The sequence below is a fragment of the Corvus kubaryi genome, unplaced genomic scaffold, assembly GCF_017639235.1.
Source record: "Corvus kubaryi isolate FWS band 111438036 unplaced genomic scaffold, C.kubaryi_AGA036_p1.0 split3-73, whole genome shotgun sequence".
Lineage (NCBI taxonomy): Eukaryota > Metazoa > Chordata > Aves > Passeriformes > Corvidae > Corvus > Corvus kubaryi.
This window is the reverse complement of record NW_024582091.1, coordinates 4239548-4264272: the sequence shown is the minus strand read 5'-3', so window position 1 is coordinate 4264272 and position 24725 is coordinate 4239548. Positions and strand designations below refer to the sequence as shown.

The 24725-nt window shown below is 39.7% G+C and overlaps 1 protein-coding gene across 4 annotated transcripts in view; it reads left to right on the top strand.

The window, feature by feature from the left end:
* Window positions 1-24086, top strand: part of GCLC (glutamate-cysteine ligase catalytic subunit) — a 37140-nt gene extending 13054 nt beyond the window's left edge. Inside the window, exons 2-16 of one of the 4 annotated variants that reach the window (XM_042016789.1) lie at window positions 1202-1314; window positions 2126-2308; window positions 4853-4993; window positions 5744-5802; window positions 5894-6030; window positions 11636-11710; window positions 12568-12684; window positions 13503-13641; window positions 14174-14319; window positions 14964-15056; window positions 15804-15908; window positions 17961-18042; window positions 18139-18242; window positions 18335-18455; window positions 22384-24086. In XM_042016789.1, coding sequence (XP_041872723.1) covers window positions 1202-1314; window positions 2126-2308; window positions 4853-4993; window positions 5744-5802; window positions 5894-6030; window positions 11636-11710; window positions 12568-12684; window positions 13503-13641; window positions 14174-14319; window positions 14964-15056; window positions 15804-15908; window positions 17961-18042; window positions 18139-18242; window positions 18335-18455; window positions 22384-22589 — 1821 coding nt within the window. In that variant the 3' untranslated portion in view covers window positions 22590-24086. The remainder of the gene's footprint in view (window positions 1-1201; window positions 1315-2125; window positions 2309-4852; window positions 4994-5743; window positions 5803-5893; window positions 6031-11635; window positions 11711-12567; window positions 12685-13502; window positions 13642-14173; window positions 14320-14963; window positions 15057-15803; window positions 15909-17960; window positions 18043-18138; window positions 18243-18334; window positions 18456-22383) is intronic. The other 3 variants (XM_042016790.1, XM_042016791.1, XM_042016792.1) reach the window with 3 other exon arrangements.
* The last annotated feature ends 639 nt before the right edge of the window (window positions 24087-24725 follow it).

Below are 24725 nucleotides of genomic sequence, written 5' to 3'. Positions count from 1 at the left end.
AGTCCTAGCTGTGAAATTGCAACCTGAATTTTTAACTATAAATTGATGTTTGGACTAGATGATTTTTGGAAGTCTTGGAGGCAGTGGTTCGAGAGCCTCCAACAAAAGGCACTGCCTGTAACTGCTGGTCCAACCAGGGTTTGAAAGCCCATCCTCTGGCAATGCATTTCCATGTGTGACTTCTGTTTCCACATGGTAGGCAACACATCGCACCTGGGAGCTGGTTTGTCTTTTACACTTCCCAGAACATTGCTAAGCATCCTCTGACCTAGAGGTATTAGCAAATAGAGTGTATCCATAAGTATTGAAGGGCTATAAGCAGCTGTTAAGTTGCTGCGCTGGGTAGCACTCTGAAAGTCTTTATGGGAGCTTTGACAGCAAGTGTGCAGGGAGATCAGGAAGTTTGAGATGAGGGTGTTCCAGGTTTGGCTGCTTTCAGATAATGTCTGTTGGAGGAACATATTCTCTAGTGCTGGGATGCAGCACTGCTGTCACGAGTAGCTTGTTGGATCTAGTGTGGGTTGCAGCCTGGAGTAGGGACAGGGGCGAGGAGGCAGAGCTGTGGGGGCGAGGTATGGTGCTGGGCAGGAGGGGAAGAAAATGTGGCACCAAAGCTGGATCAAGCAGCGGTGAAAACCACTGTGCTATGCCAAGAGCTGGAGTGTCATAATGAGAGGACTGATGCTGTCACCAACAGCTGTGGGCTTTCTGTGGTGAAAATGAGACACAGTGCTAGTCCGTAATAGCTGCCACAAGTGATGGGTGTAAATGGATGTCTTGTAGAACGACTTTTGGTGGTTTTGTTTGTCTGGGTTTTTTTTTTTGTCGGCAGCAGAGACTGATGGGATGACAGTGAAATGTTTGTGGGTTGCATATAGCTTGCATGTTTTAATTTTTTCTTGTCTAAAAATAATGTGAAGGCAAATACAAATTCAGGAGTTTTTTTGTGAAGTGTCTCCAATTAGAAATGGAGGGTAAGAAATTTCAAGGCATTTCCATTCTTTATTCAAGATGAAATAAGCCTGCAGCCATCTTTGCTAGGATTGCCTACTGCATTCATAGTTAGTGATGTTTTTTAAACTTACATGAAGTTCAGTGTGATTTCTTTTTTTTCACTTGATGCTTAAAATTGTGCCAATGTGTTTGTGTCTGAACAAAACCTTACTGTTTAATTGTTTGTTTTGTTTTTATTATTTACAAGGTGGAATATATGTTGGTAAAATTTGACCATGAAAATAAGAAAGTGCGCTTGGTACTCTGTGGTGAAGAAGTTCTTCAAACACTGCAAGACAAGGGGGAGAAGGTAAACCCCAAGTGAGTAGCTGTTTCCAGTTTCTTTTTTTTTTATCCTCCTGTTATGGTACTGTGCAAAATTTTGTTAACCTGGCTTAACATTCAAGTCTGCTCTTGGTAAAACTGTAAACCACAGATACTGATATTTTCAGATAAATCTGGGGTTCAGGAAGTGAAAGATTTTGAGCAGACTTGCAGGCAGTCCATGCACTTTTTGTATTATGCTTTGAAATAAAGGAGGATGTAATGGTGAGCCCACAAAAGTTGCAGTGCGGGTACTTGTTTTGTCTTGCTCTGATTTGTGTCTGTGTGTACACAGTAATCCATGTCCCATAAAATATACATGTGTGTGCACTTGCTCCCGTATCTCTTGACTACAGGAGCAAGTGAGGGCTGTATAGGGGAAGCCTGTTGTCTGTAGGAGCACTCTCCCATTTGTGGAAGAACTAGAAATGTAGATGTAAGAGTGGCAGGGACGTTTTTCCCTATCCTCTCCTGTGGAAAAACAGCAGTGATCTGTATTTTCTGGTTCCAGTTAAAACCCCGAAAAACAAAGCTTGATACAGATGCTAAGGGTGACTGCAATTTTGGTGTAGGCAAATTCTGCTTATTGTACTACACAGCAGCGCTATTACTGCCAAACTGCGCCTTGCTTTCTTTTCACCACTTCCTGATGGTGAGCTACATTGCAAGGTACATTGTGTTCCTCTGTCAAATATACAAGTATAGGAGATTTTTCTCGCAAGTGGTATTAATTTCTGAAATTCTCACAAATAATTAATGTTTTTTGAAGTTGCACAAATATTTAAATGTTGCTCTTCTTTCATCATAGTCACCCAACACTCTGGAGACCAGAATATGGAAGTTACATGATTGAAGGGACACCTGGACAGCCATATGGGGGAACCATGTCTGAATTCAACACTGTGCAAGACAACATGAGGAAAAGACGGCAAGAGGCTGCTTCTGTACTCAAAGAAAATGAGGCTGTTTGCACAGTGACATCATTTCCAAGGTGAGATGGTTGTTGAAGTGTAATGCCATGTTTCCTCTTCTCCTTACTGCATATAGCTAAACTGTTCAATGGAACAGAGAAAAATATTATTTGATTAAAATACTTTGGCTTGATGTTCCACTCGTGTTTCCTAAAATTTTTCTTGCCATGAGACAAGCAAATAAGCATCTTCTATATTTTTAAGTTGCTTCTAACCTGTGACGATTTTGTATTAGGAGAGACTACTGAATATTTGTAACATAAAGTGCTAAGTAGAGAGTAGTCCGCCTTCTTGAGTTGATACAGAAAATTATATAGAAAAGGTTTCTCTTTACCTATTTTGCAAACTTTGATCTTTATAAGTAGCAGTTTTGCAAAACATGGCTAACCTGATCAATTTTTAATACTATTTTTTCGCTGAATTAAATGCAAGCTTCTGGTAGGTTGGAGCACTTGGACTTAGTACTTCTATTATACAATACTCTACTTACTGAATCTAGAAAGGAGAGCATCTCTCCTGGGTTAATACCCTTAGAAAGGATAGATTTCATCCTTTTTATTGTTGTAAAGACGTTACTGAAGAAATTAAATTCAGGATGAACTTCATTATCTAGGAGAAACTGTATTTTGTGACATTCCTTTCAAATATAATTCTAGGCAGAGATGTATTACATTCATTCTAAGTAGCCTGGTCAGTGAAGCGAATGAAGGTGATTATGCTTATAATGGTAAAAAAGTTTCTCTGCAGTAGAAGAGAAGCAGCTGGCCTTACTGGCTAGTTTCTTGTGTAATACAGAGTGTGATAGCCCAAATTTCTTGCTGAGAGGAGGAACAATACAAAATATGACTTAGCAGTAAAGGTGCCAAAATGTCTGCATAATGCCCCATGAATGCTGTTTTAAGAACACTCTGTTGACAAAATTTACTTTCACTTTATTAGTGGTACTAGATGTAATAAGAGCTTATTAAAGTGGTTAAGTAGTTCTCAGTGTATTACAGAATTGGGTTTTTTTCCCCTGCAACCTTACAACTACATTATGTCATTTAATAAATTTTACATACAAACATTTTGGACCCAGTCTTGCAGGGACTAAAGGGAGAAGAGTTCTTCATCACTTTGTAGATACAGATAAGTACTTTTTACGTCACTGTAGGAGCGGTACATGGGACTTCAGTGAAAGCCAGTAAATCATGAAATGTAGTTTGTTTATTACTTAGGGGTCAATCCCTCAGAGATTGCTGTCCCTAGGGTAGCCTAATTTAGTTTATTATTTCTCCCTTTTGCTATCTTGCCGTTCAAGTCCCTGCTGGTGTGACTGGAGTCTGAGGTTATATATTTCTGAGGTTTCATGGGATTGAAGTTTTTTGCCACATTGTCTCTACAACAGCATGTACGTACACCTGTGTGCATCTGTGCATGTACACATGTAATAATAAAATCTGTGCATTTGAAAAGACAAAAAAACTTGTTAGAGTGCAGACAGAAGAAAAGTAAAGAAGTAAGCTTATTCAAATTAAAACAACTCAGTTAAAAGTGAATGATTTGAAAATGCTTAAATATTTTAAAAATCTAGCTTAGATACTAAATGAGTGTCCCTAGTTCCTAAATTTGTGAATCCTCACTACTGGACCAGAAAATTGTTTTCTTTCTTGAGGACTGGAGGGCTGCAGTTCACAGTGTAGCATTTAGGTAAGTGATGAAGTTGGGTTTAGAAGTTGTAGGACAACTTACACACTGAAACCAGGAAGAAGAAACAATATTGAAATACTGAAATTGTGTTGAGCATAAATAATGTTCTTGGAAATGTGAGTGTTTCCTGATGTTTTGAGTAGTTTGTAATTTTATCAGCTAACTTTTTGTAACCATCTAAATACTAGAGCCTCTCAAGATGACACAATCTTTCCCCTTTTTACTGTGCAACATGGAGAAACTAATCTGCTACTTTACCTCAACCTTGTCAAATGTTCCTTTGTCTCAGCTGTACTGAAAGCTTATTCTTGTTTCAGGTGACTCTGAAACTTAAAATGGAGTTTCCCGAGGGGGAGAGGTGTATTCTGATTATCTTGCATATCTCTCAGCATTTTACACCTAATAGCTGCAATTTTTCTTTGCTTATGACATTCGCCTCACTGGGGTTTCCAGAGCTATAGAAGTGTTAAAAGACTTAGGATATGTGTACCACTTGAAACTACCACTAATTCTTACGGAGTTGGTTAAGTATGTATGTTAAAAGGGGTAGATTGTTAAGAGCAGAACTGGATAAATTACTTTGGCAGTTAACCTGTATCCTCTAGATAAACTTTAAAGCACAGAATGCAGCTGCGTGTCAGTATTAATAACAAGCACTAACACACTAGAATGTGTGTGTACCCCACACAGTACTGAAGTTTCCTGCTTCAGCCGCTGAAAATGTCCATGTTTGCTGTCTAATGATAGACTAGTGGGGTTTCTTTAAAAAAAAGGCTGTGTTAACCACTGCAGAAGCTGGTTGTTGGCTGGTTGTCTACTAGAATACTAATCTGATCATCCGACCGTTCTAAAATCACAGTCTGTTTTCATTACAGCTTGGATCTCATTGTTGTGTTACATAGGTTAGGGTGTCCTGGGTTTACACTGCCGGAATATAAGCCAACACCAGTAGAAGGAGGAGCTTCAAAATCCCTCTTTTTTCCAGATGAAGCCATCAATAAACATCCTAGATTTAGGTAAGAATATTTTTGTGAAGTTTGAGAAGTTGAGTATTTTTTCTGTGCCTAAATATCATAGACAAACCTGCAAATTCTGTGCATTACTGGAACAGTAGCTAGTTGCTGCAGATATCACAAGGACTTGACTTGGACAGAAATGGTTGTGATGACCTGTATTTTCTTTTCAAAGTGTCTTAAGAAAATACACTGTTAAATTCAAGGAACTTTATGCAGTAGTTCATGCTATTATGGTGCAAAAAGTGTTGATTTTGCTACTGCAAACTGGTTTCCAGTTTGAAATCCTGTGCCTAAATGCTTCCATCACAGTTAATCCAGCTCTTGCTTAGGTGTGTCACAGTGACATCTCTGTACTCAGTAGCTTGGCCTAGTTACTCTGAAATGGACCATGTACTTCTCACTGTAAGGTGAGACTTTGGACTATGAAAATCATTCTGTTTAAAAACTAAGCATACCTTTTAACTTGCTCTTGTATTCTTCAGGTCCGTAGCCTTTTACTTCTGACTGTTTTATCAGCATAGTACTGTGAAGTCCATCAAAATAAGACTGACTTTACTGGAGAAAAATTCAGTGTTGTATATGTTACAGTCTATCTTAAAACTAGGAAAAGAAGCCTCCTGAAGGAAAATGCTCAAAATAAATAGAAAGTTGACATTCTGAAACCCTAAAAATTGTTGAGAAGGTAGCTGCAAAAATATTTGCATAAAGAGAAAATTTGATATAATTCAAAAAACTTTTCTTCTTTTGTAGTACGCTGACCAGAAACATTCGACACCGAAGAGGAGAGAAGGTTGTGATAAATGTACCAAGTGAGTAAATTCAGTCTTATCTTTGTTGTTTTTCAAAATAATTGTTTAGTCTCATGCTCTGAGTTACTGAGTGCCTGTATTTTCCACACAGTATTTAAAGATAAGAACACGCCATCACCTTTTATTGAAACATTTCCTAATGATGATGGAGAAGCAGCAAAGGCAGCTAAGCCAGACTACATATATATGGATGCTATGGGTTTTGGAATGGGAAACTGTTGTCTCCAGGTAAAGTGCATCTGCTTTCAAGATGTTACTGCACATTGTCTTCTGTAAATGCTTCCCTTTTTAAGACTTGTCTTATGTCTACTTCCACTTTCATAGTTCAACTGATGCATTTTACATCGGTGTGGCAAAAGGGGAGATAAAAGAACAAATGGTATGTCTAGTATTCTAGTCTTCAAATCCAAGTATATTGGGGTTTTGTGGCCAGGTTTTGCTAGCAGAGGAGCTGAAGGGGTGGTTGCTGTGAGAAGGTGCTGGAAGCTTCTCCCATGTCCAACAGAGCCAATGCCAGCTGGCTCCAAGACAGACCCACTGCTGGCCAAGGCTGAGCCCGCCAGTGACAGTGGTAGCACCTCTGAGATAAATACATTAAGAAGGAGGGAAAAAACTGCACAGTGACGCTGCAAAGATAGGAGTGAGAATATGTGAGAGGAACAGCTCTGCAGGCACCAAGGTCAATGAAGAAGCAGGGGGAGGAGGTGTTCAAGGTGATGGAGCTGAGATTCCCCTGGAGCCTGCAGTTAAGATCATGGTGAGGCAGGAGACTCGCATTGGAGCAGAGATCCACCTGCAGCCTCTGGAGGACCCCACACCAAAGCGGGTGGATGTGTGAAGGACGCAGTACCTGTCACCCCATGGAGTACCCATGCTGGAGCACTCAGTTCCTGAAAGACTGAACCCTGTGGAAGGGACCCCAGCTGGAGCAGTTGATTAAGTGTAGCCCATGGGAAGGGCTGTTGTGGTTTAAACCCAGACAGCAAATAAGTACCGTGCCGTCACTCCCTCACACACACATGCACCCCCTTGCCCCTGGTGGGATGGGGAGGCAAATCGGAAATGGGTGAAACTTGTGGCTTGAGATAAAAACAGCTTAATAATTGAAATAAAATAAAATACAATAATAATGGTAAAGAAAATAAGAGAGGGGGGAATAAAACTCAAGAAGAAAGTGGTGCTCAGCCATACAGTTGCTCACAGTCTGCTGACAAATGCTCAGCCTGTCCCCAAGCAGCAATCAGCCCTTCCCAACCAACTCCCCCAGTTTATGTACTGAGCATGATGCCATATAGTGTGGGATATCCCTTTGGCCAATTCAGGTCCCAGCTGTGCTCCCTCCTGGCTTCTTGTGCACCTGCTCACTGGCAGAGCATGGGAAACTGAGAAGTCCTTAATTTAGAGTAAGCCCTGCTCAGCAAGAACTAAAACATCAGTGTGTTATCAACATTATTGTCATAGTGAATCCAAAACACAGCACTGTACCCAGTCACTAGGAACAAAATTAATAATCCCAGCTGACGCCAGGACAAAGACTCATGTTGGAGCAGTGAACGTATTCATTGGAGGACTGTCCTGGGGGGGGGGGTGGAGGAGCAGCAGAGACAATGTGTGATGAACTGACCGCAGCCCCCATTTGTCATTCTCTTGCATGGCTGGGAGGGGAGGAAGTAGAGAATTCAGGAGTGAAGTCGATTTTAAGATTTCGTTTTTATTTCTCATTATTCTGCTCTGATTTGACTCATGATAAAGTCAGTTAATTTCCCCAAGTTAAACCTGTTTTGCCTGTGAGAATAACTGGTGAGTGATCTTCACCCCACGAAGTCGGGTCAGTGTTGATCTTCTGGAGGGTAGGAATGCTCTGCAGAGGGACCTGGACAGGCTGGAACAATGGGCCAAGGCCAATTACATGAGGTTCAATAAGACCGAGTGCTGGGTCCTGCGCTTTGGCCACCACAAGCCCATGCAGTACTACAGTCTAGGGGCAGAGTAGCTGGAAGGCTGCCTAGTGGAAAAGGACCTGGGGATGCTGGTTGACATCCAGCTGATCATAAACCAGCATGTGGCCAAGAAGGCCTATGTCATCCTGGCCTGTATCTGCAGTAGTGTGGCCAGCAGGACCAGGGCAGTGATTGTCCCTCTGTACTCAGCACTGGTGAGGCCACACCTCGAGTGTTGCGTCCAGGTCTGGGCCCCTCACTACAAGAAAGATATTGAGGGGCTGGAGTGGGTCCAGGGAAGAGCAATGGGGCTGGTGAAGGGTCTGGAGCACAAGGGTCTGTGAGGAGCAGCTGAGGGAGCTGCGAGTGTTTAGCCTGGAGAAAGGGAGGCTCAGGGGAGACCTTATCCCTCTCTACAACTACCTGAAAGGAGGTTGTAGCCCAGTGGGGGTTGGCCTCTTCTCTCAGGCAACCAGTGCCAGGACAAGAGGAAATGGCCTCAAGCTGTGCCAAGGGAGATTCAGGTTGGACATCAAGAAGAAATTCTTCACAGAAGGGGTGAATTAGATAATGGAATGGACTGCCCAGGGAGGTGTTGGAATCACTGTACCTGGAGGTGTTTAAGGAAATACTGGATGTGCACTCAGTGCCATGGTCTAGTTGACAAGGTGGGGTTCAGTCATAGGCTGGACTCTGTGATCTCAGAGGTCTTTTCCAACCTAATTGATTCTGTGATCTCTCCCTGGCCTTACCTTGATCCTGAGCCTTCTGTTACATTTTCTCTTCCCTGTCCAGCAAAGGAGGGGAACGATAAAGTGGCTTAGTGGATATCTGGCATCCAGTCAGGGTCAGTCCAACACACCAGGTTTATTTGCTTGCATTATGTTTATTTTCTGCTAATATTCAAATGTAATTGGATGACTTGCTGAGAGGGTTTCTTGAACTGGTCAAACCACATTTGATCAAGCACCTGCTCCTGAAACTCCAGTACTTTTCAAGCGTGAAAGGTCATCTTCCAGTCTGGTCATCTTTCAGGCATTACCAAAGGACACTAGAGATGGAAACTGAGCAGTCTTGTAGGAATGGAAGAAGTTTCGTAGTTACTGATTTGGGGTGTTTTCCTCCTTCTGCACCCTTAGAACTGCAAAAGCAAGAGGTTGTGGGAATATTTTTAAAAATAAGTAGCTTTCTGCTTTTGTATAATTTAATTTCATTTACAAACATCATGACCTCCTGTATAAATTTTCTCATTCTTAAATATTTGTATCTATCTGCTAAAGAGTTGTCTTCTCACTGCTTGTACCGCAAACCTACCAGATCCATGAGGGTAGTTGTCTTCTCTAACTGTGTGCTGGGAGATGTTTTTGGTTCTGTTTTCTCCCATTTGGACATGCCCACTTTTTATTGGTTTTAGTTATTTGCCTGAGTATTCCTGTCTTACAGTATCTTCCTTTTAAATCCAGGTGCTGAATATTAAGAGTGCTTTAATCCTTTCATTTTCTGTTTGTTTTAAATGTTTCTCTGATGTTGGGCACTGACTAACACCTTAGGTAATCATGGTGTATTTGTCTCTTGATAAAATATGCCTGTTGCCACTGCAGTCTTGGAAGCAGAGCTAGGAAGAGGCTAGTGTTAACTCTCTATGGAATTAAAGGAAATCCTCCAAGCTCTTCTTGTTTCATAGCAGGGGCAGAAAACCTCATGAAAAGCACTCCGTTTGAGCTTGAGAAACTACAAAAGCTGTATAAATAAAAGTTCTTGACAGCTGCTACATATAGTTTCTGTCACTAGGGCAAATCAGGGAGAATCTGATGAGATAGTAAGGTGTACATAATACTCTATGGTTTTACAAGGTGTTAGTTTGGCATGGTTTGTTTTATGCCATCTCTCATTTAAGACCAATAAAAGAAATCCAGCCTTATTCAGTCATTGTATGAACTTTAAGAACATTATTAAATTCCTTTTTAGAGGAGTACTATTTTACTATTACATTACCATTACATACTGTTAGATTTTTTTATTACGTTCTGGTAATCAGTGGCCAAATTCAAATTCAGTAGTCCTGTTATCATCAAAGGGAGAATGAAAACAAGGCAGGCAGCTGCTTCTGTATCAACTGATAATTCCTGATAACTGACTAGAAGAAAACATGTATTGACCACCTATTTTTGTAAGGTAGTTTGTAGTATATATACTTCCTTTCGTGTTTGGGGGGTAGTCTTGTTGGTTTGGTTTTTGTTCCTGTTTTTCTTACGCACACCAAGCTACAACTTGGTTTGATGCATTTCCAGGGTTAAAAATAATGTCCTGATGAGCTTGGGCTAGGATGGCCTGCACTGGCAGTGCCTGTAGCCCTCCTGGAGAAGACAACCAGGCTCTTTTCGTCTGTAATGGGACATTTGCCTAGAAACCATGTTGAATCTCAGATTTAATGTGGTTTGGAATAAACATAAAAGGGAAGGGAAGGCAAATATCACTGTCTGGGGAAAGAGTGTAGGTTTCCTGTCAACCCACCCCCACTTCAAGGCTGGCTCCCTAGTGCTGGATGTCCAAAATTAGTGATGAGAAATCATACTTAGCTGCTTCTCTGCAAGATAATTAAATAATCTTGTCTTTTCAACAACTGTGTTTTTTGTTTGTTTGCTTGGTTTTCTCTCTGAAAAAAACAAGCCACTTGAAGGATAGACACAGAAGGAATATTTTCTCCACAGCAGAACTGTTTTCTAATCTGGGATGTTTTAATGAATATTGGCTGAAGAATTAAAAAGACGAAACAAACACAAACAAATCCCGTATTTTCACTATACCACCATCATCAACACCCCCCAAAAAAATCCATCTGCTCACTGAGGTACCAGTGAACTCAGGAGTTTTGGAGGGATTTGTTGGTTGTCCTTTTTTTTTTTTTTTTGTCTTACTTGAGGTGCAGTTTGGTTTAGTGGCAAGCTGAGAATAACATTTGTGTTTTGTGGTACTCTCTAATTCTTATCCTTGGAAGAGGAAAGCCTGTGTACAACTGGCATTCAGAACAGCAAGCAGAAATGCTGATATAGAGCTGAAGCCTGTTGTATAACGTTATGACAGTGGTACAGAGGTACATTCCCATCTAAGTTTTCCTCTGATCTGTGAGTACGTAAACTGCTAAGACAAAGGGAGTTTTAAGACTGATCCCTCTCTGCATTATTTAAATTCATAAAGTGTTGGTTTGCAAGGCCCAGAGGATAAGATCTGCTACTAGAAATATGTCTTCTATTTGATGCTGCTCTGAGTGAATTTCACAAAAATACTACTTTTCTGCAAGTATTTCTTTTCTATTTTCTTGCTGAGTTCTGGCCGCTAATGCAGAAAAAGCTGGACTTTTTTTTTTTTAATGAAAGTTACAGTAGATACACAGATATTCTTTTTTTTTTCCACAGTTTTTCAGGACCAAAGGCATCTTGAAATGTTCTTTAAAACAGGATTAGCGTCACATAAAACAAATGTTAAATCTACAATAGTGTCTGACTGTTGTTCTAAGTAAGTAGGTTCCTGGCTTATTTCCTGAAGGTGCATTACTCACCCATGTGTATTCTAGATGTTAACTCGGTTTTCTTTGATTCTGGCAAGTGTTTGTATATTTAGCCTCACCATGGAAGCATTATGGTCCGAAATCTTTTAATGAACATGGAAATGGCATGGAAAGAAGCTTCTAATATAAATGCTACTGGTAGGTGGGGCAGAAATGTGCCCAAGACTTAGGGTGAAAACCCACACAAAACCAACCAACCAACCAAAAAACCCTAAAGCTTTTAGTATATAAATAATTATATTATATACTTGATTTTAAATGTAGGAAGACTGTGCTTCTTGTATGATTATAAAAATTGTGATAGCAATTGTACATCTTCCAACAGGTAACATTTCAGGCTTGCAGCATTTCTGAAGCAAGGTATCTCTATGATCAGCTAGCTACAATTTGTCCCATTGTGGTAAGTAATGGACATCTGTCAGATGAACTCTTCCTTAGTGGCAAAACCACTGTATGTAAAAAAAACAATATCCAAATTGCAAGCTCACAAATTGGGTACTCTGGGAGAAGATGCTTTCAAGAGCTGTGTTAACTATTTAATGTGCAGATGACACCACAAAACAGATGATATCTGTTCCTTCTTGGCCCTTGTGTCTATTTCTTCTCCTCCGCTCTCACTCCCACATGCATGAGACTCTTGTTAAATAGTTTCAGAAATAGATTTGGGCAGTTTTTCATGAAAACAAGTCAAGCTTGCTCCTTAAAACAATTTTTGATTTTTCAACTCTGGTGTTATAGAGGGTTTCAGCTTAAGTTGTGTAAATCTGTCCCTTTTATAAGCATGTTGTCGTAAACAGCTTCTTATAATGGGAGTTACAAAAATAAGGTAACTGTCTGGTCTGGATGATGAGTAGATCCTGCCCCAAGTGAGGTACGTTCCAGCTGTGTTACTAAGGTGTTTGGCCAAACAAAAATAAACCAAATAAAATGATTGCCAGGTGAACTGTGCGAGCAGGATACTTGCTGATTTGTGTCAGAAATGCTACTGCCAGTATCATTTTTGTGTTCCTTAAACACTGATCTGTAGAGGTAAAACATTTGGGGAGTGTCAGATGCCACTTCAGGAATGGTAACCCTTCACCCAGGCGTTTTTTGGAGGGAGCAGTTGAGATATTTCTGGCTTTGGCTGTTTGTTAAACTGAAGTATATATACTTCAGTCCCTTCTGGACCAGCATGTTCCCTTTCCAGTGGGGTTGTATTTTGCTTTTGGTTCCTTGGCCTGTCCTTTGTTTTGATATCGGGCTGTTTCATTGTAGATGGCGTTGAGTGCTGCATCTCCATTCTACAGAGGCTACGTGTCTGACATTGACTGTCGCTGGGGAGTGATCTCTGCTTCCGTGGATGATCGAACGCGGGAGGAGAGAGGGCTAGAGGTAAGTCATGTTACCTAGTAGGTGTCTGGGGTTTTTCAGGCAAAAATGTTAAATCTCCTTTAGTATGAAATTCTGCTTGTGCTCATCAGAATCACTAACCAGGGAATGTGATGGTCTCTGTGGTAAATACAGGAGAGATGGTGTAAACACTCACCTTGGTTGGATAGTGTGTTAACAGATACATATTTTTAGTTAGGTGTGGAATCCCAGTCTTCCACGGCTGGCTGAAAAGGGTCCCCTGTGATGAAACTTTCCAATTTGTGCTTGAGCCCAAAAGGCAAAAATTGCACTAAATTAAATAGCAGGTGCTGCTGAGTAGAATAAACTAGAACTATATGAAGAGAGCCAGGTGTCAGAACTTGAAGAGTTTCTCTAAGCAGGAATTTTCATTCAAGGCACTTAAAAAATTACATAAAGTAAATAATTTTTAAAATTTACTTGAAAGAATTCTTGAACTACATATTTTAAGGGCAGCTCTAACAGTGTGCACATAGTGAAACTGTTGGTATGTGTTTAATGCTTTCCAGGTGCTTGGGGTAATGGTATATTACATCAGGAAAACATTTCCACTGCTAGAGAATTCTAGTCAATGTGTGAAGACTGATTTTTTGCTCAGATACATACATCTGCAAACAAAATAGTCGTAATTCCAGAATCACTTTATATTGAGCCTATTTAAGACTCGTGCTTTTAATAATTTTAATTGAGGCTGTAGGGTTTTTTAAATAGGATTATAATTCTCAAAGTGTCATTAGTGAGCAAAACTTAGGTAACATTGTTAACAAGCTGTTAAAATATTGTATTCTTAAATTATATAGCCACTGAAGAACAACCATTATAGAATCAGTAAATCCAGATATGATTCCATAGACAGTTATCTATCTGAATGTGGTGAGAAATACAATGACATTGATTTGACAATAGACAAAGATATCTACGAGCGCCTAATAAAGGAAGGTAAGTGTTTGCTTCATTATGAGCAGGTTAAGAATTATGTTTGCAGTGTTTGGGATATTTTATGTTTATGTTCTTGTTTGTTGCAAGCATTGTGCAGCCCTCAGAGTGACTCCTACTCAGGAAGTATCTGTGTAGAGTGGTCTTAAGAGTTTTTTAAAAAGGATTCGTTTGTAACAGAAACTGTCCCTAATGCATCAAACTGAGTTTCTCAAGCTGGAATTAAGGTTTTATTTTTATGGAGAGAGCAGAACTGCTGTAGGAAACATGGCACAGAATGCATCAGGAAACAGGAAAAATGGCAGCCACACCAATATTCAGCTGCCATTTCCAAACAAGAACCTGTTTATTTTTGGGGTTTTTTCTCCTTTTAATCATCACCTTCCTTCCTGAAATCATCATTTAAACTTTAACAGGATGTGGTGGGTTGAGGTAGCATTGCAGTGTTAGATATTTTCAGTCTTGTAAAAAAAAATCATTTCCTACAACCTATTTTGATATGTGTGAATTGTTTGTTTGAATTTTCATTTTGTAGGTATTGACCATCTTTTGGCACAGCATATTGCACACTTGTTCATTCGAGACCCATTGACTTTGTTTGAGGAGAAAATACATCTAGATGATGCAAATGAATCCGACCATTTTGAGGTTACGTTTGATTTAGAGGAATTTAATAAACATGTATATATGATTGGTTATTTTTATAATGCTACTTAATTGGAAGATGGTTGTATTAGCTAAGAATTTTTTCATTGATTTTTCACTTCAACTAGTTCTTTAGCATATGACTGCAGTTATAAGCACATTCATTTATTCATTTTATCTTTTATTTAGAAGGTGATGGCTTATAGTTTAAACCAAATAAAATATGAAGAGCCTAAATTATAGCTATGTATATAAATGTTAAGGGGAACTGTTAATTTTTAAGGCTTCCTAAAAACTGGTTTGTATTTTATTTATGTAGAAAGCTCCCTTTTACAGCTTTATGAGATAATAGCTATGGTCATATTAGGCCTTTTTAGTTTGGGATGTGTCAGCCCCTCATGAAAAAATAAAGTCAGCTGCATGTTAGTCCCTTAGTGTCTTGTACATAATACTCAACAAAAATAGCATGAGAAAGTACAACATATTTGTTCCTAGGATGGGTAGTTAGTTGTACTGTAGGCTTTAGGAAGTTATGGCACTTACTTTGGAACCACTTCTCTAGCCTGATGCACTGTTCCAAGGAAAATACTAGGACTCTAGTTATCTGCTTATTTTTCTTTGATTATATTATAGAATGATGTGTATCTTGATTGTGACAGATTATTTCATGTGCTTTGCAGAATATTCAGTCTACAAACTGGCAGACAATGAGGTTTAAGCCACCACCTCCAAATTCAGATATTGGATGGAGAGTGGAATTCAGACCTATGGAGGTAAGGAAGACATCAATATGTACAAGAGCACATTTCCTTTTAAGTGGAAAAGTACCAGGCATTCTGCCATCCAGTATCAAACTCCTATTACTTGTGCAGTGTTTTCTTCCCTTTGATTCGCTAGATGCAAGTGAAGTGGACAGCAGTATTTAATCAGACATGGACTGTGGGAATGTAACTGACAGGAGAATTCACTGCAGCACAGCAACGCATGCTAATGGATTTGGGGTGATGGGGAAAGGAATTAGGCTTGTATTAAAGCAGCAGTAAACAAAGCCCCATTTAGCTTCTAGAGACTGTATTTTTCCAGTACATTTCCTGGTACTGAACAATTCCACTGTCAGAGTTTTGTTTCTTTCAGAAGTGCTTTTATTCTATAGCTGTCTGTTTCTAAGCTCTCTGAATTTAATCCTTTTACAGTGGAAATTTAAAAGCTACTATACTTCTGTAATTAGACAGAGAGCCTGAAGGTGCAGGTTGTTAGATAGTCTTTAGAAACACAAGTGTGCTTTGGCATCAAATTGCAGGGTTGATTGAGTTTGTTGAAGCGTGTGCGTGCACTGTGCGCTGGAAGTCACTGCTGGTGATTGCGTGCGTGCATCAGCCCTCGGCGAGTGCAGTGTGTGTGAACACAAGTACCAACATGAACATCCGAGTCAAACTGTTCTAGGCTGTCCTTGCTGTTTGACTACTTGCATGAGTGTGTTCCCACTAAAGTAATTGAATCTCTAATCCTTTCATGTCTAGGTCCAGTTAACAGACTTTGAAAACTCTGCATATGTTGTGTTTGTGGTATTGCTAACCAGAGTGATTCTGTCATATAAACTGGATTTTCTCATTCCTTTGTCCAAGGTAAGTGAAGATCAGATCTATTAGAGCTAAATGTAAAGGATTTGCATCAAGTCTGATTTTTATCCCCTGCAAGCTAGGAAATTGTGCACTTACAGAACAGTCATTTTTGTCTTTCAGTCAGTTTTCATCTGTACTGGTAGTTTGAATTTCAACGCTACAGTGTTAAACAAATATTTTACTGCTGTCTCATGAAATTAAACACAGACAAATGCTGTAGGAATTTCTGTGATGCCTAGCAGTGTCTGCAGAAATGTTGTGAAATACCACTGTCACAGGCTGCTTGGAGGCTGGGAAAGGGCATGTTTTCCCCATTTTACATGCAGGGGGAGAATAACCTGTGGAGGTCAAAATAAATGCTTCAGACTTACCTTAGCATGGATATTGCCTGCATCTCATGCTCTTACTCTGTGTTATGTTTGTGTCTGGTGGAGAGGGAAAGGAGGAGCTCAGCATGCTTAGTGTTACACAGTTACTTGAGTGGAAACAAATACTGCTGGTTCTGGTCACAACTGTGACTTGTCTTTAGACAGAAGAGCCATGCAAAATGAACTTTTTCCTTAATCTTGCCCTCACAATTGCTGAACTGTTTTGTGTGAAATTGTCCTTGTGTGTCCTCTTTCTGAGGCACTTGACCAAAAAATGTCTTTTTAGATAGAGACTCTTGCAATGTTATAGGTAACTTTGAAAAAGATCTTGTAGGGCAGAAGGCTTTTGACGCTATGCTGGAAAATCCAGCATAGCCATAGTATCCCGTGGCTTTTCATAGAGTTTTTTAATTAAAATGGAGAAAAATACTGAAGTCATAAATTTACAGTAATCATACCATGCATTTGGTATGACTCCCTGAAGTCAGGGAGTTCAGACTTCATAAATAATGCAGCAATTTAGCACTTAGATTACATAATTACATTGTTATTTGAGTGTCTCAAAAGCACAAAATTTTTAACTACCAGTTAAGAGTGAATAAGAGATCAGGTGCTGAAAGAACCTGAACAGAATCATAGGGCTGGGGGGTTTAAAATTGCTTGAGCTTGCCAAGCAATTTGGCAGGTAATGCAACACAGAATTGCACAACTATTGGTAAGCCTGCCTCTTTCAAGTAAAATAATAGGGGGTTATGGGGCTAATCTCACACTAATCTTGGCTGTCTGATTGAATGTGGTTGAACGCTCGTCAGCTGGGACTGGAGTTCTTTCAAACTTTCAAGACAGCCTGTTGTGTAAATAGGTTTCATAATGTAAAATGAATTGAAAACAAAGCTTTGAAAGGTAAGAAGTGAAGCTTTTGCATAGTCTTTAATTAAAGGTCAGACAAAGAATTCAGCAAATCATATCTCTTTTTCTGAAGACAATATGGTAAAGCTAATGCCCAAAAGCTGTATGATGTTAATTCCCTGAGAAAAGACCAACCACAGAACTTGGACAAAATCTTCCATCCAGAAAGATAGAGCAATGCTTATGTCATTTGCAGAGCATATGTACTTTGTACTTTGCAGGACTTTCGAGAGGCCTGAAATTTAGAACTTCTTTGCTAGCAATCTAAGTTGAAATATCTAACAGATGTTTGGGAATGGAATAGATACAATTCCCATGCAAAGTTACTTGAATGCTGTTTCTGAAAGTTTGTTTAATACAGTGATAATTCTTCTAAAGACAGTGATGATTTTGTTAATAAAAGCAGCAAACTATGGGCCGGGAAATTGAAATTTTCTTCTTCCGTACTTATTTAAATTGCATCTAAATATGCAAAGAAGTAATCATAAATGTTCCTGTGTTTTCATCCAAATTTAAATTAGCATAGCATGTTCTAACATGATACTGTCACCTATTCTGCTGGAGACCCAGTTTCATTAAATGTCATCTATTCATGGGTTTGTCCTGGACACTTAAGAATGAAATAAAACTTACCTTCATAGTTTGTGTGATGAAATAGTAAGAAGTATAGTATAGTAAGAAATACAGATGTTTCAACTTGTGAAACCCAAATGTGACAGTTTGGTAGAATCCTACTTTTTAAAAATGTCATAGATCTCTGAAATACTTTTTTTGCCAGGTGGATGAAAACATGAAGGTGGCCCAGAAAAAAGATGCTGTCCGACAGGGAATGTTTTACTTCAGAAAAGATATATGCAAAGGTATCACATCAAGTAATCTGACTAACACTGTTGTGGATGTTTAGAGCATGTCTTGCCTTTTAACCATTTTTTCCTTTCCCTTTGTCACACATGAAGGTGGAAATGCTGTTGTGGATGGATGTGGCTCTGCACAGAATGGGACAGGCACCGACGCAGAAGAGTACACCTTAATGAGCATTGATACAATTATCAATGGGAAGGTCATAGCCTCTTCTACCCGGAACACATTCTGTTCTACCCTCCCAGAAACCAGACTGAGTGTGTTTTATACTGATTCTGTTCTCTTACACAGGAAGGAGTCTTTCCTGGTTTGATCCCAATTTTGAATTCCTATCTTGAAAACATGGAAGTGGATGTGGACACAAGATGCACCATCCTAAACTATCTGAAGCTAATAAAAAAGAGAGCCTCTGGTATGTTTGACATTTTTGGACATTGACTTTCTTGGCCTTTTTCTACTTTCAGTTGGATAAAACTGACAGCAGCTGTGGATGTCTCGTTAGCTGTTCAATCATTAGAGTAAAGGATTGGAGTGTGTTCTCTGGCTTAAATCTTGTCCTGTCTATTTTTGATTTTTAATGTTTAGTGATCCATTTTAGAACTTAAATTAGGAGTAACTGATAGAGTAACAATCATGGTTTAGAGAGTAGTATATACCCAGTGCTTGATGGTGCTTTTCAACATGATTTACTGCTGCTTTCACCAGTTACTGCTGCTTTTGCCACTGTATTGTCCACTTTGTAGTAGTTTAAACATACACTAGTCCACTTTGCCCTGTCATTTGAGTGTTGTGAGAGTATTTGAGGTTGGGTCTGATCGCTTGCCTGGTATTACTGGTGTGACTCCAAAGCTGGCTGCTCCAAAGCAGTCGTAAGTCTAAACTCAGGTCTGCTAGACCATGGGACCTAGGCTTTAGCTCACTGGTTAGAAAGTCCTTCCGCATGTAGCAGAACTTCTTCAAGGCAGAGCAGACTCTTTCACTGGCTTCCCACGTTGCAATGTTTTTCAGGAAAGGTGTATAATGACTGTTTATGTTTCTTCTTAAAATGCAGCCATATAGTGAGTAAAAGATGCAAGCTAAACTTAATTCAGAACTGTGTGCTTAGCTCAGCCTGCAGCAGCTTTTTAACTTTTTCTGTGTAAACCCCCTGTATACCTGCACGGATGTAAATTTAGTTAGATGGTTAATTTTAGCCTCATAAGTCAAGGCTTTTTTTTTCTTCCCCTCCCCCAGTTCTAAACTAAAGTGTTGCATTCCTTTTTAATTCTTGAAAATTGCTGTAGAATCTTTTAGGTAAAGACCTTTCTAAAGCTGAGGTGGAAATCGGAATTGTGTCTTATCTGGTAATTCACTACTTTAGCAGTACTTCAGAGTGGTAACATGTTTTTAAATGTTCCCTTGTCTGTTGGGGTTTTTTTCCCTTCAGAGAAATGCTGTTGAAAAAACAAGGAATGCATAAGTCTAGCATAGTCTTTTTCCTAAGGCCTAGTGACCTGGGTCCAACCCCAGCTGCAGGTGTTACCCACCAAAGAAAAACTTCACTACCTCGTGTAAAGTTGCAGTCATTGCAAAAGTCAGCTCCTGTATTTACACAGACCTAAGAGCTGTGAGAGTAGGTAGATAAGAGTCTACGGTTTATAGTTCAGCTCTTATGAACTTATGAAATGACTTCTAAATGAGGCTTCTTAAGTGTCGCGGTATCCCACAGCCGTAGGGAGGAGAAGAGAGATCCAGCAGGCAGGAATTGTGCAGCAAGATTGATTTATTTAATTATTTTACAACTCTTTTATAGACTTTTTTCTTCATAGTCTAATTGGTCAAAGGATCAGCCACCCCTTGGGGTGATTGGCTAAAATCCATTGTCAAAATATTTTTCTACTATACTATAAACAAAGGTTTGCAAGGTCACAGGTGTTCATAGTATATAGTTTATATATTATCTACTAATATCTTCTGTGAGAGAAAAACATCTCACAGGACTGGAAAGAAGCAAGAAAAATTCTTGCTAGCAGCATATTTGTATCCACACTTAAGAACTGGAACGCACAGAATAAAAAAACATTAGGTATTGTATTACTGTGCCGTGATGATTCTCAGTTGGAAGTTTTTGATTATTCTAGTTTACTCTCTATATTAAATCAAATGCTCCTGATCTGCAGCCTGTTTAGCATGAGTCATATCCACAAAGAGTGGCCATTTTTCAGATTTCTCAAATGGTGAACACAGCACTCATGAGTTAAGACCACTGACACCTTAGCTGCTGTGGCTGTAACCTTGCCCCGACATCATTCATTTGAGCTTCAGTCACATCTTCTCCTGCAGCACAGCAAGGCATTACTATCCTGGTCTGTGTTCAGATGGTGTGTGACTGCCACCACTCAGTGAGACTACAGATTTGCTAGGCAGGCAGCAGCTGCTGACCACCACCAAATATTAGTGAAAGCAGTACCGAGGTAGCAGCAGCAAGCGGTCCTTGCCCCTGGTGTGCTCTCCTGGCTCCTGGCTGCCTGCAGTGCAGTAATCAGAGCTTGATGAGCGTTCAGAAATGTGATTTCCATTATCTTTGCCTTACCTTTCTTGAAGCAGTTACACTTTTGATCCCCCTAAAGTCATACAATAAAATTGACACAGCTCTATTATATGCTTTTTGCAAAAATGAATTCTGTAATTTTTTGTGTTTAAGTGCTCTTCACAGGTACTCCATGATACGCCTTCTAGTTCTGTGTTGCAGAATCATGTTTGTCTACTCACTTGTCATCAGCATTCATAATTGTGCACACTTCTCCAGTATATTGTTGCTCCTGAACTTACAATTGGCTTTGTCTTGTCTCTCCTTGCCTGGAAGGTGTCTCACACCTTTTGTCAGTTGTGGTGCCTATCCCACGATGTACTTTGGAGAGCCGCTGGCTGTGCTCCCAGTGAAGGTGTGCAGGGTACAGCGGGACGAGGATGAGGAGTGCCTGGGCTGCCTGGCCACTAGGTGTCTGTGTTGGTGTGTGCTGGACGGCTCCGCCAGCACTGACACCTGCACGGCTTGCAGTTCAAACATGAGTCTCTTTTTAAGCTTTGCTCGGCTCATCTCCTGACTCCACTGACTTTCTTGCAGGCCTCCTGCTTCTTGTTGGTGTCAGAAAGTTTTCATGTTGAGATTTTAGTGTCTTCAACAAATAAAGCCCCTTGGGTAATTTTTTTTCTGCCCGCTTATGTAGAAGTGTAAACTATGACCTCATTCCTTTAAAACATTACTTCTGGTTTTTGGAGCACATTTTGATTTCTAGTAACCTTTTTTGTTCTGCTTTTCTTTCCTGTACATTTTGCAATTTTTCTGATTTGTCTTTGTGTACATCTGTTCAAAACCACTGCTAGGATATTTTCACATAGTGTTGGATTCTTTTTACTTTTTATTTGTGTGTTCCTTCATGCTTTCTCTAACTTGATTCCTCTTGGCTTTTATAATATTCTTAAACCAAAGACTTCTGTAGTAGAAGCCCTTGACTCTTTCCACTCTCGTAACGAAGCTGATGTTCCAGTAGCTAGCCATGAAAGTTTTTCTAGGCTCTTTGAGCATCCCATCAGCCCATCTTAATGTCTTGCTGTCAGAGCTACCTTAAATTTGTAGTATTTAAGGTTTGATTGCACATGCTGCATTCAAGAGCAACATTCAGCAGCCTGGACACTGGTGTCCAGCCAGTCCCCAGCTGCTACTTCATAGGGATACCAGTCTCCTGCAAGGGGTGTGTGTCATTGGGTGACCTCGTATAGAGGTGCTGGGGACCCTTCAGTACCTGCTGACCAACCCAAGAACTGTGTAGTGAAGCAGAGGCACTGTGTACAAACCAGAAGTTGGTATGATTTGGAACCAGCCTATTTTTTGCTAGAGTAGCTGCCAGAGGGAGAAAGAATAGTAAGCCAAGGCTGACTGATCAAAACTAGCAGCTCGGTTGGATGGATCAACTACAAAATTATTTTATATAAATGAAGTAGTGCAGAGGTGTCTGTTGATTCATCTCAGACAGATTCTCTGTTAAATGAAATGTTTAAGACCTTTTGCTGTACAATCTGTTGGTAGCACCTGCTCCACCTGCTACTTCCCTCTGCATTATGTCACTGGAACATGTAAAAGTTTGAAAATCGCACCAGATAAGTGGCTTTTAGACCATCTGGGTTATGTCAGCATAATTGTGCCTGCAGTTCAGCCATATTTGAAAACCAAAAAATATAGGAATGTGTTTCTCATGAAAGCATGGGCTACTCATTGTGTGTATAGTGCACAGAACTCTAGATGTTGTACTGCTAAATTAGTGTATAAACTGTGGAATTTAACTTGCTCTTGCCCACAGGAGAATTAATGACAGTTGCTCGATGGATGAGGGAATTTATCGCACAGCATCCAGACTACAAGCAAGACAGTGTGATAACTGATGAAATTAATTACAGCCTTATGTGGAAATGCAACCAAATCGCACAAGGCCAGGCAGAATGTCCTGAACTGTTGGGGGTAAGATTCAATAAGAAACAAAGTGGAAACAAAACTGACTCTTTGTAATGAATGAATGAATGCTTCTTAAATAATAAAAACTTTAAGCCTTTTAGCAAAGCACTAGCAAAGATACTGTGAATCTGGTACAGTTTCATGGTGTGAAGACCAAAACAGGGATACTGCACTATAAAATGGGCCAATCTGCCTAAATTCTCATTTAAGGCATCCTCAAATAGGCATATTCTTATTGTTAAGGTTTATACAATGTACATGTAAATAGTAAAATATTTTTATGATTAACATCAATGTATTTTAATAACATTGTAACTAAAGTTATTGTGAATTAGCTTGTAACTTTTTTATGCTTAATATAGAAAGAAAAATTGTCCTGAACAGCTTTGTAAATGTAATGGTACTTCTATATTATATGCATTCCAGTTACTGAATGTTTACTGTAATTTTTTTAACCTGGAATGTGCTAAGTAATTTACCTTATTGTGTAAGAAAAAAAAAAGTCCTTCTGGATCTACCTGAGTCACAGATACTTCTTCCTTCCATTTGGATTTTGAAAGTATGTAAGAACAGACAAATATATGTGCATCCCAGTTGTTAATCTTACAGCAGTTTCTCAGTTGCCACAAGACCTGCATCCACTTGTAAACTGTAAAACTCAGAGGAACAGATCTGTCTTTATTCAGATAATGCAAGTCAGGCTGCCTGCAGATGCACAGTTATTTTCTTCCCCTCTGAAATAAGCTGTATGCTGTCTCAGTTCAGAAATCTGCCAGATGATTTCACCAAAAAAGTAGTAATGGGAGGTGTGTCAAAAGAGAGGAGGAAATGAGAGCTGGACATACAGCTCTCTTCACAAAGGAACCAGAGACAGCTGCTCTGGACTTCAGCCTGCTTGACTGCTCTTCTCCCACACTGCTGGTGTTCCCATAGTCGACAATGACTGCAGCACAAAACCAAACTTCTGTCCATTCTTCCTAAAGATGGAGTTTCTCATTTTATGAATTATAAGTATTTTTGTCAGCATGTTTTAATTCCTGTAGGCTAATTTATGTAGCTGGCTGGGGTTACCTACGTAGCTGTAGTTATAGACGACTTAATCCCCTCTAGAAAACAGTTTCAAGAGAAATTTTGGAATGCACTAATCCTTTGAATTGGAAGCTGGTGCTGGGAGTGACTGTAAAGTATTTAAATTCAGCCATTGCATCTGTAAATAAAGCAAACTTAAGGGGCCTTTTTGATTTAGCTTCATAACTGATTTCTAGAAGTGAATTGCATTAGGGGTAGAAGATGCAAAGCTTTAATGCAAGCATATATAAATACCTAAGATGTAATGATTCTTTTAGAAGAACTAATGGAGAAACTGCAGTGAGAGATGCACTAAGAAGAAGCTTTTATGTACTGAATTACACTTTGTTCTGTGTTCACAGGTGTGCTTTAGAGAATAAAAAGAATGCTCTTTTTCTGCAGTGGTGAATTTGTTTTAATTAAGGTGTAGGCATATGCCAATTTAGTTTCTGTAATGAGGAAATAAAAATAAAATTCGCAGTATGTGTTGGTCACTTCCATGACTTGAATCCGCACTTTCAGATTCAAAAAAGGAGGAGTTGCATACCTGGCAAGTACAACTCACCCAGACTCACTTTGTTCACAGTGGAGCTTTTCAGGACTCAGACAAATGGTCTGCCACTTCTACAGCATAGAAGTCCTTGCTATTGTCAAGGTAGCATCTCTCTGATTGCACAGCATGAGCTGCTGTGCTTTGAGGACCCCTAAAAATAGTTGGAATGCTTTTCTGCTGGTACTGCATCAATACATGTCCTTATTCCCTTTCAGTTGACATTGAATCACCCTTCTGGCAGACTATGTGTCCTGTGAGAGAACATTTTGTCATGATGTCCTGAAAGTTGTGGCTGGAAGTTTCCCTCCTGACTTGTGTGCATGTTTCCAAAAGGGATGAGTGAGATCAAACAGAGCTGCTGCTGTTTTTTGAGACATGCATGGTTGTAGTGTCTAAGCATCTTACAGTCACTAGATGAAGAGTTGAAGTATGTGATCCAGTCTTTTTTTACAGTGTCGTGAGGGCTCTCACAGGGCAAACCAGAGTTGCTGCAGGGAGAGGGGGCAAGCTTTGCCACTAGTTTTGAATACAACTTAGAACAGAGCCACCTCTCTCTGTGCCCACTCTGA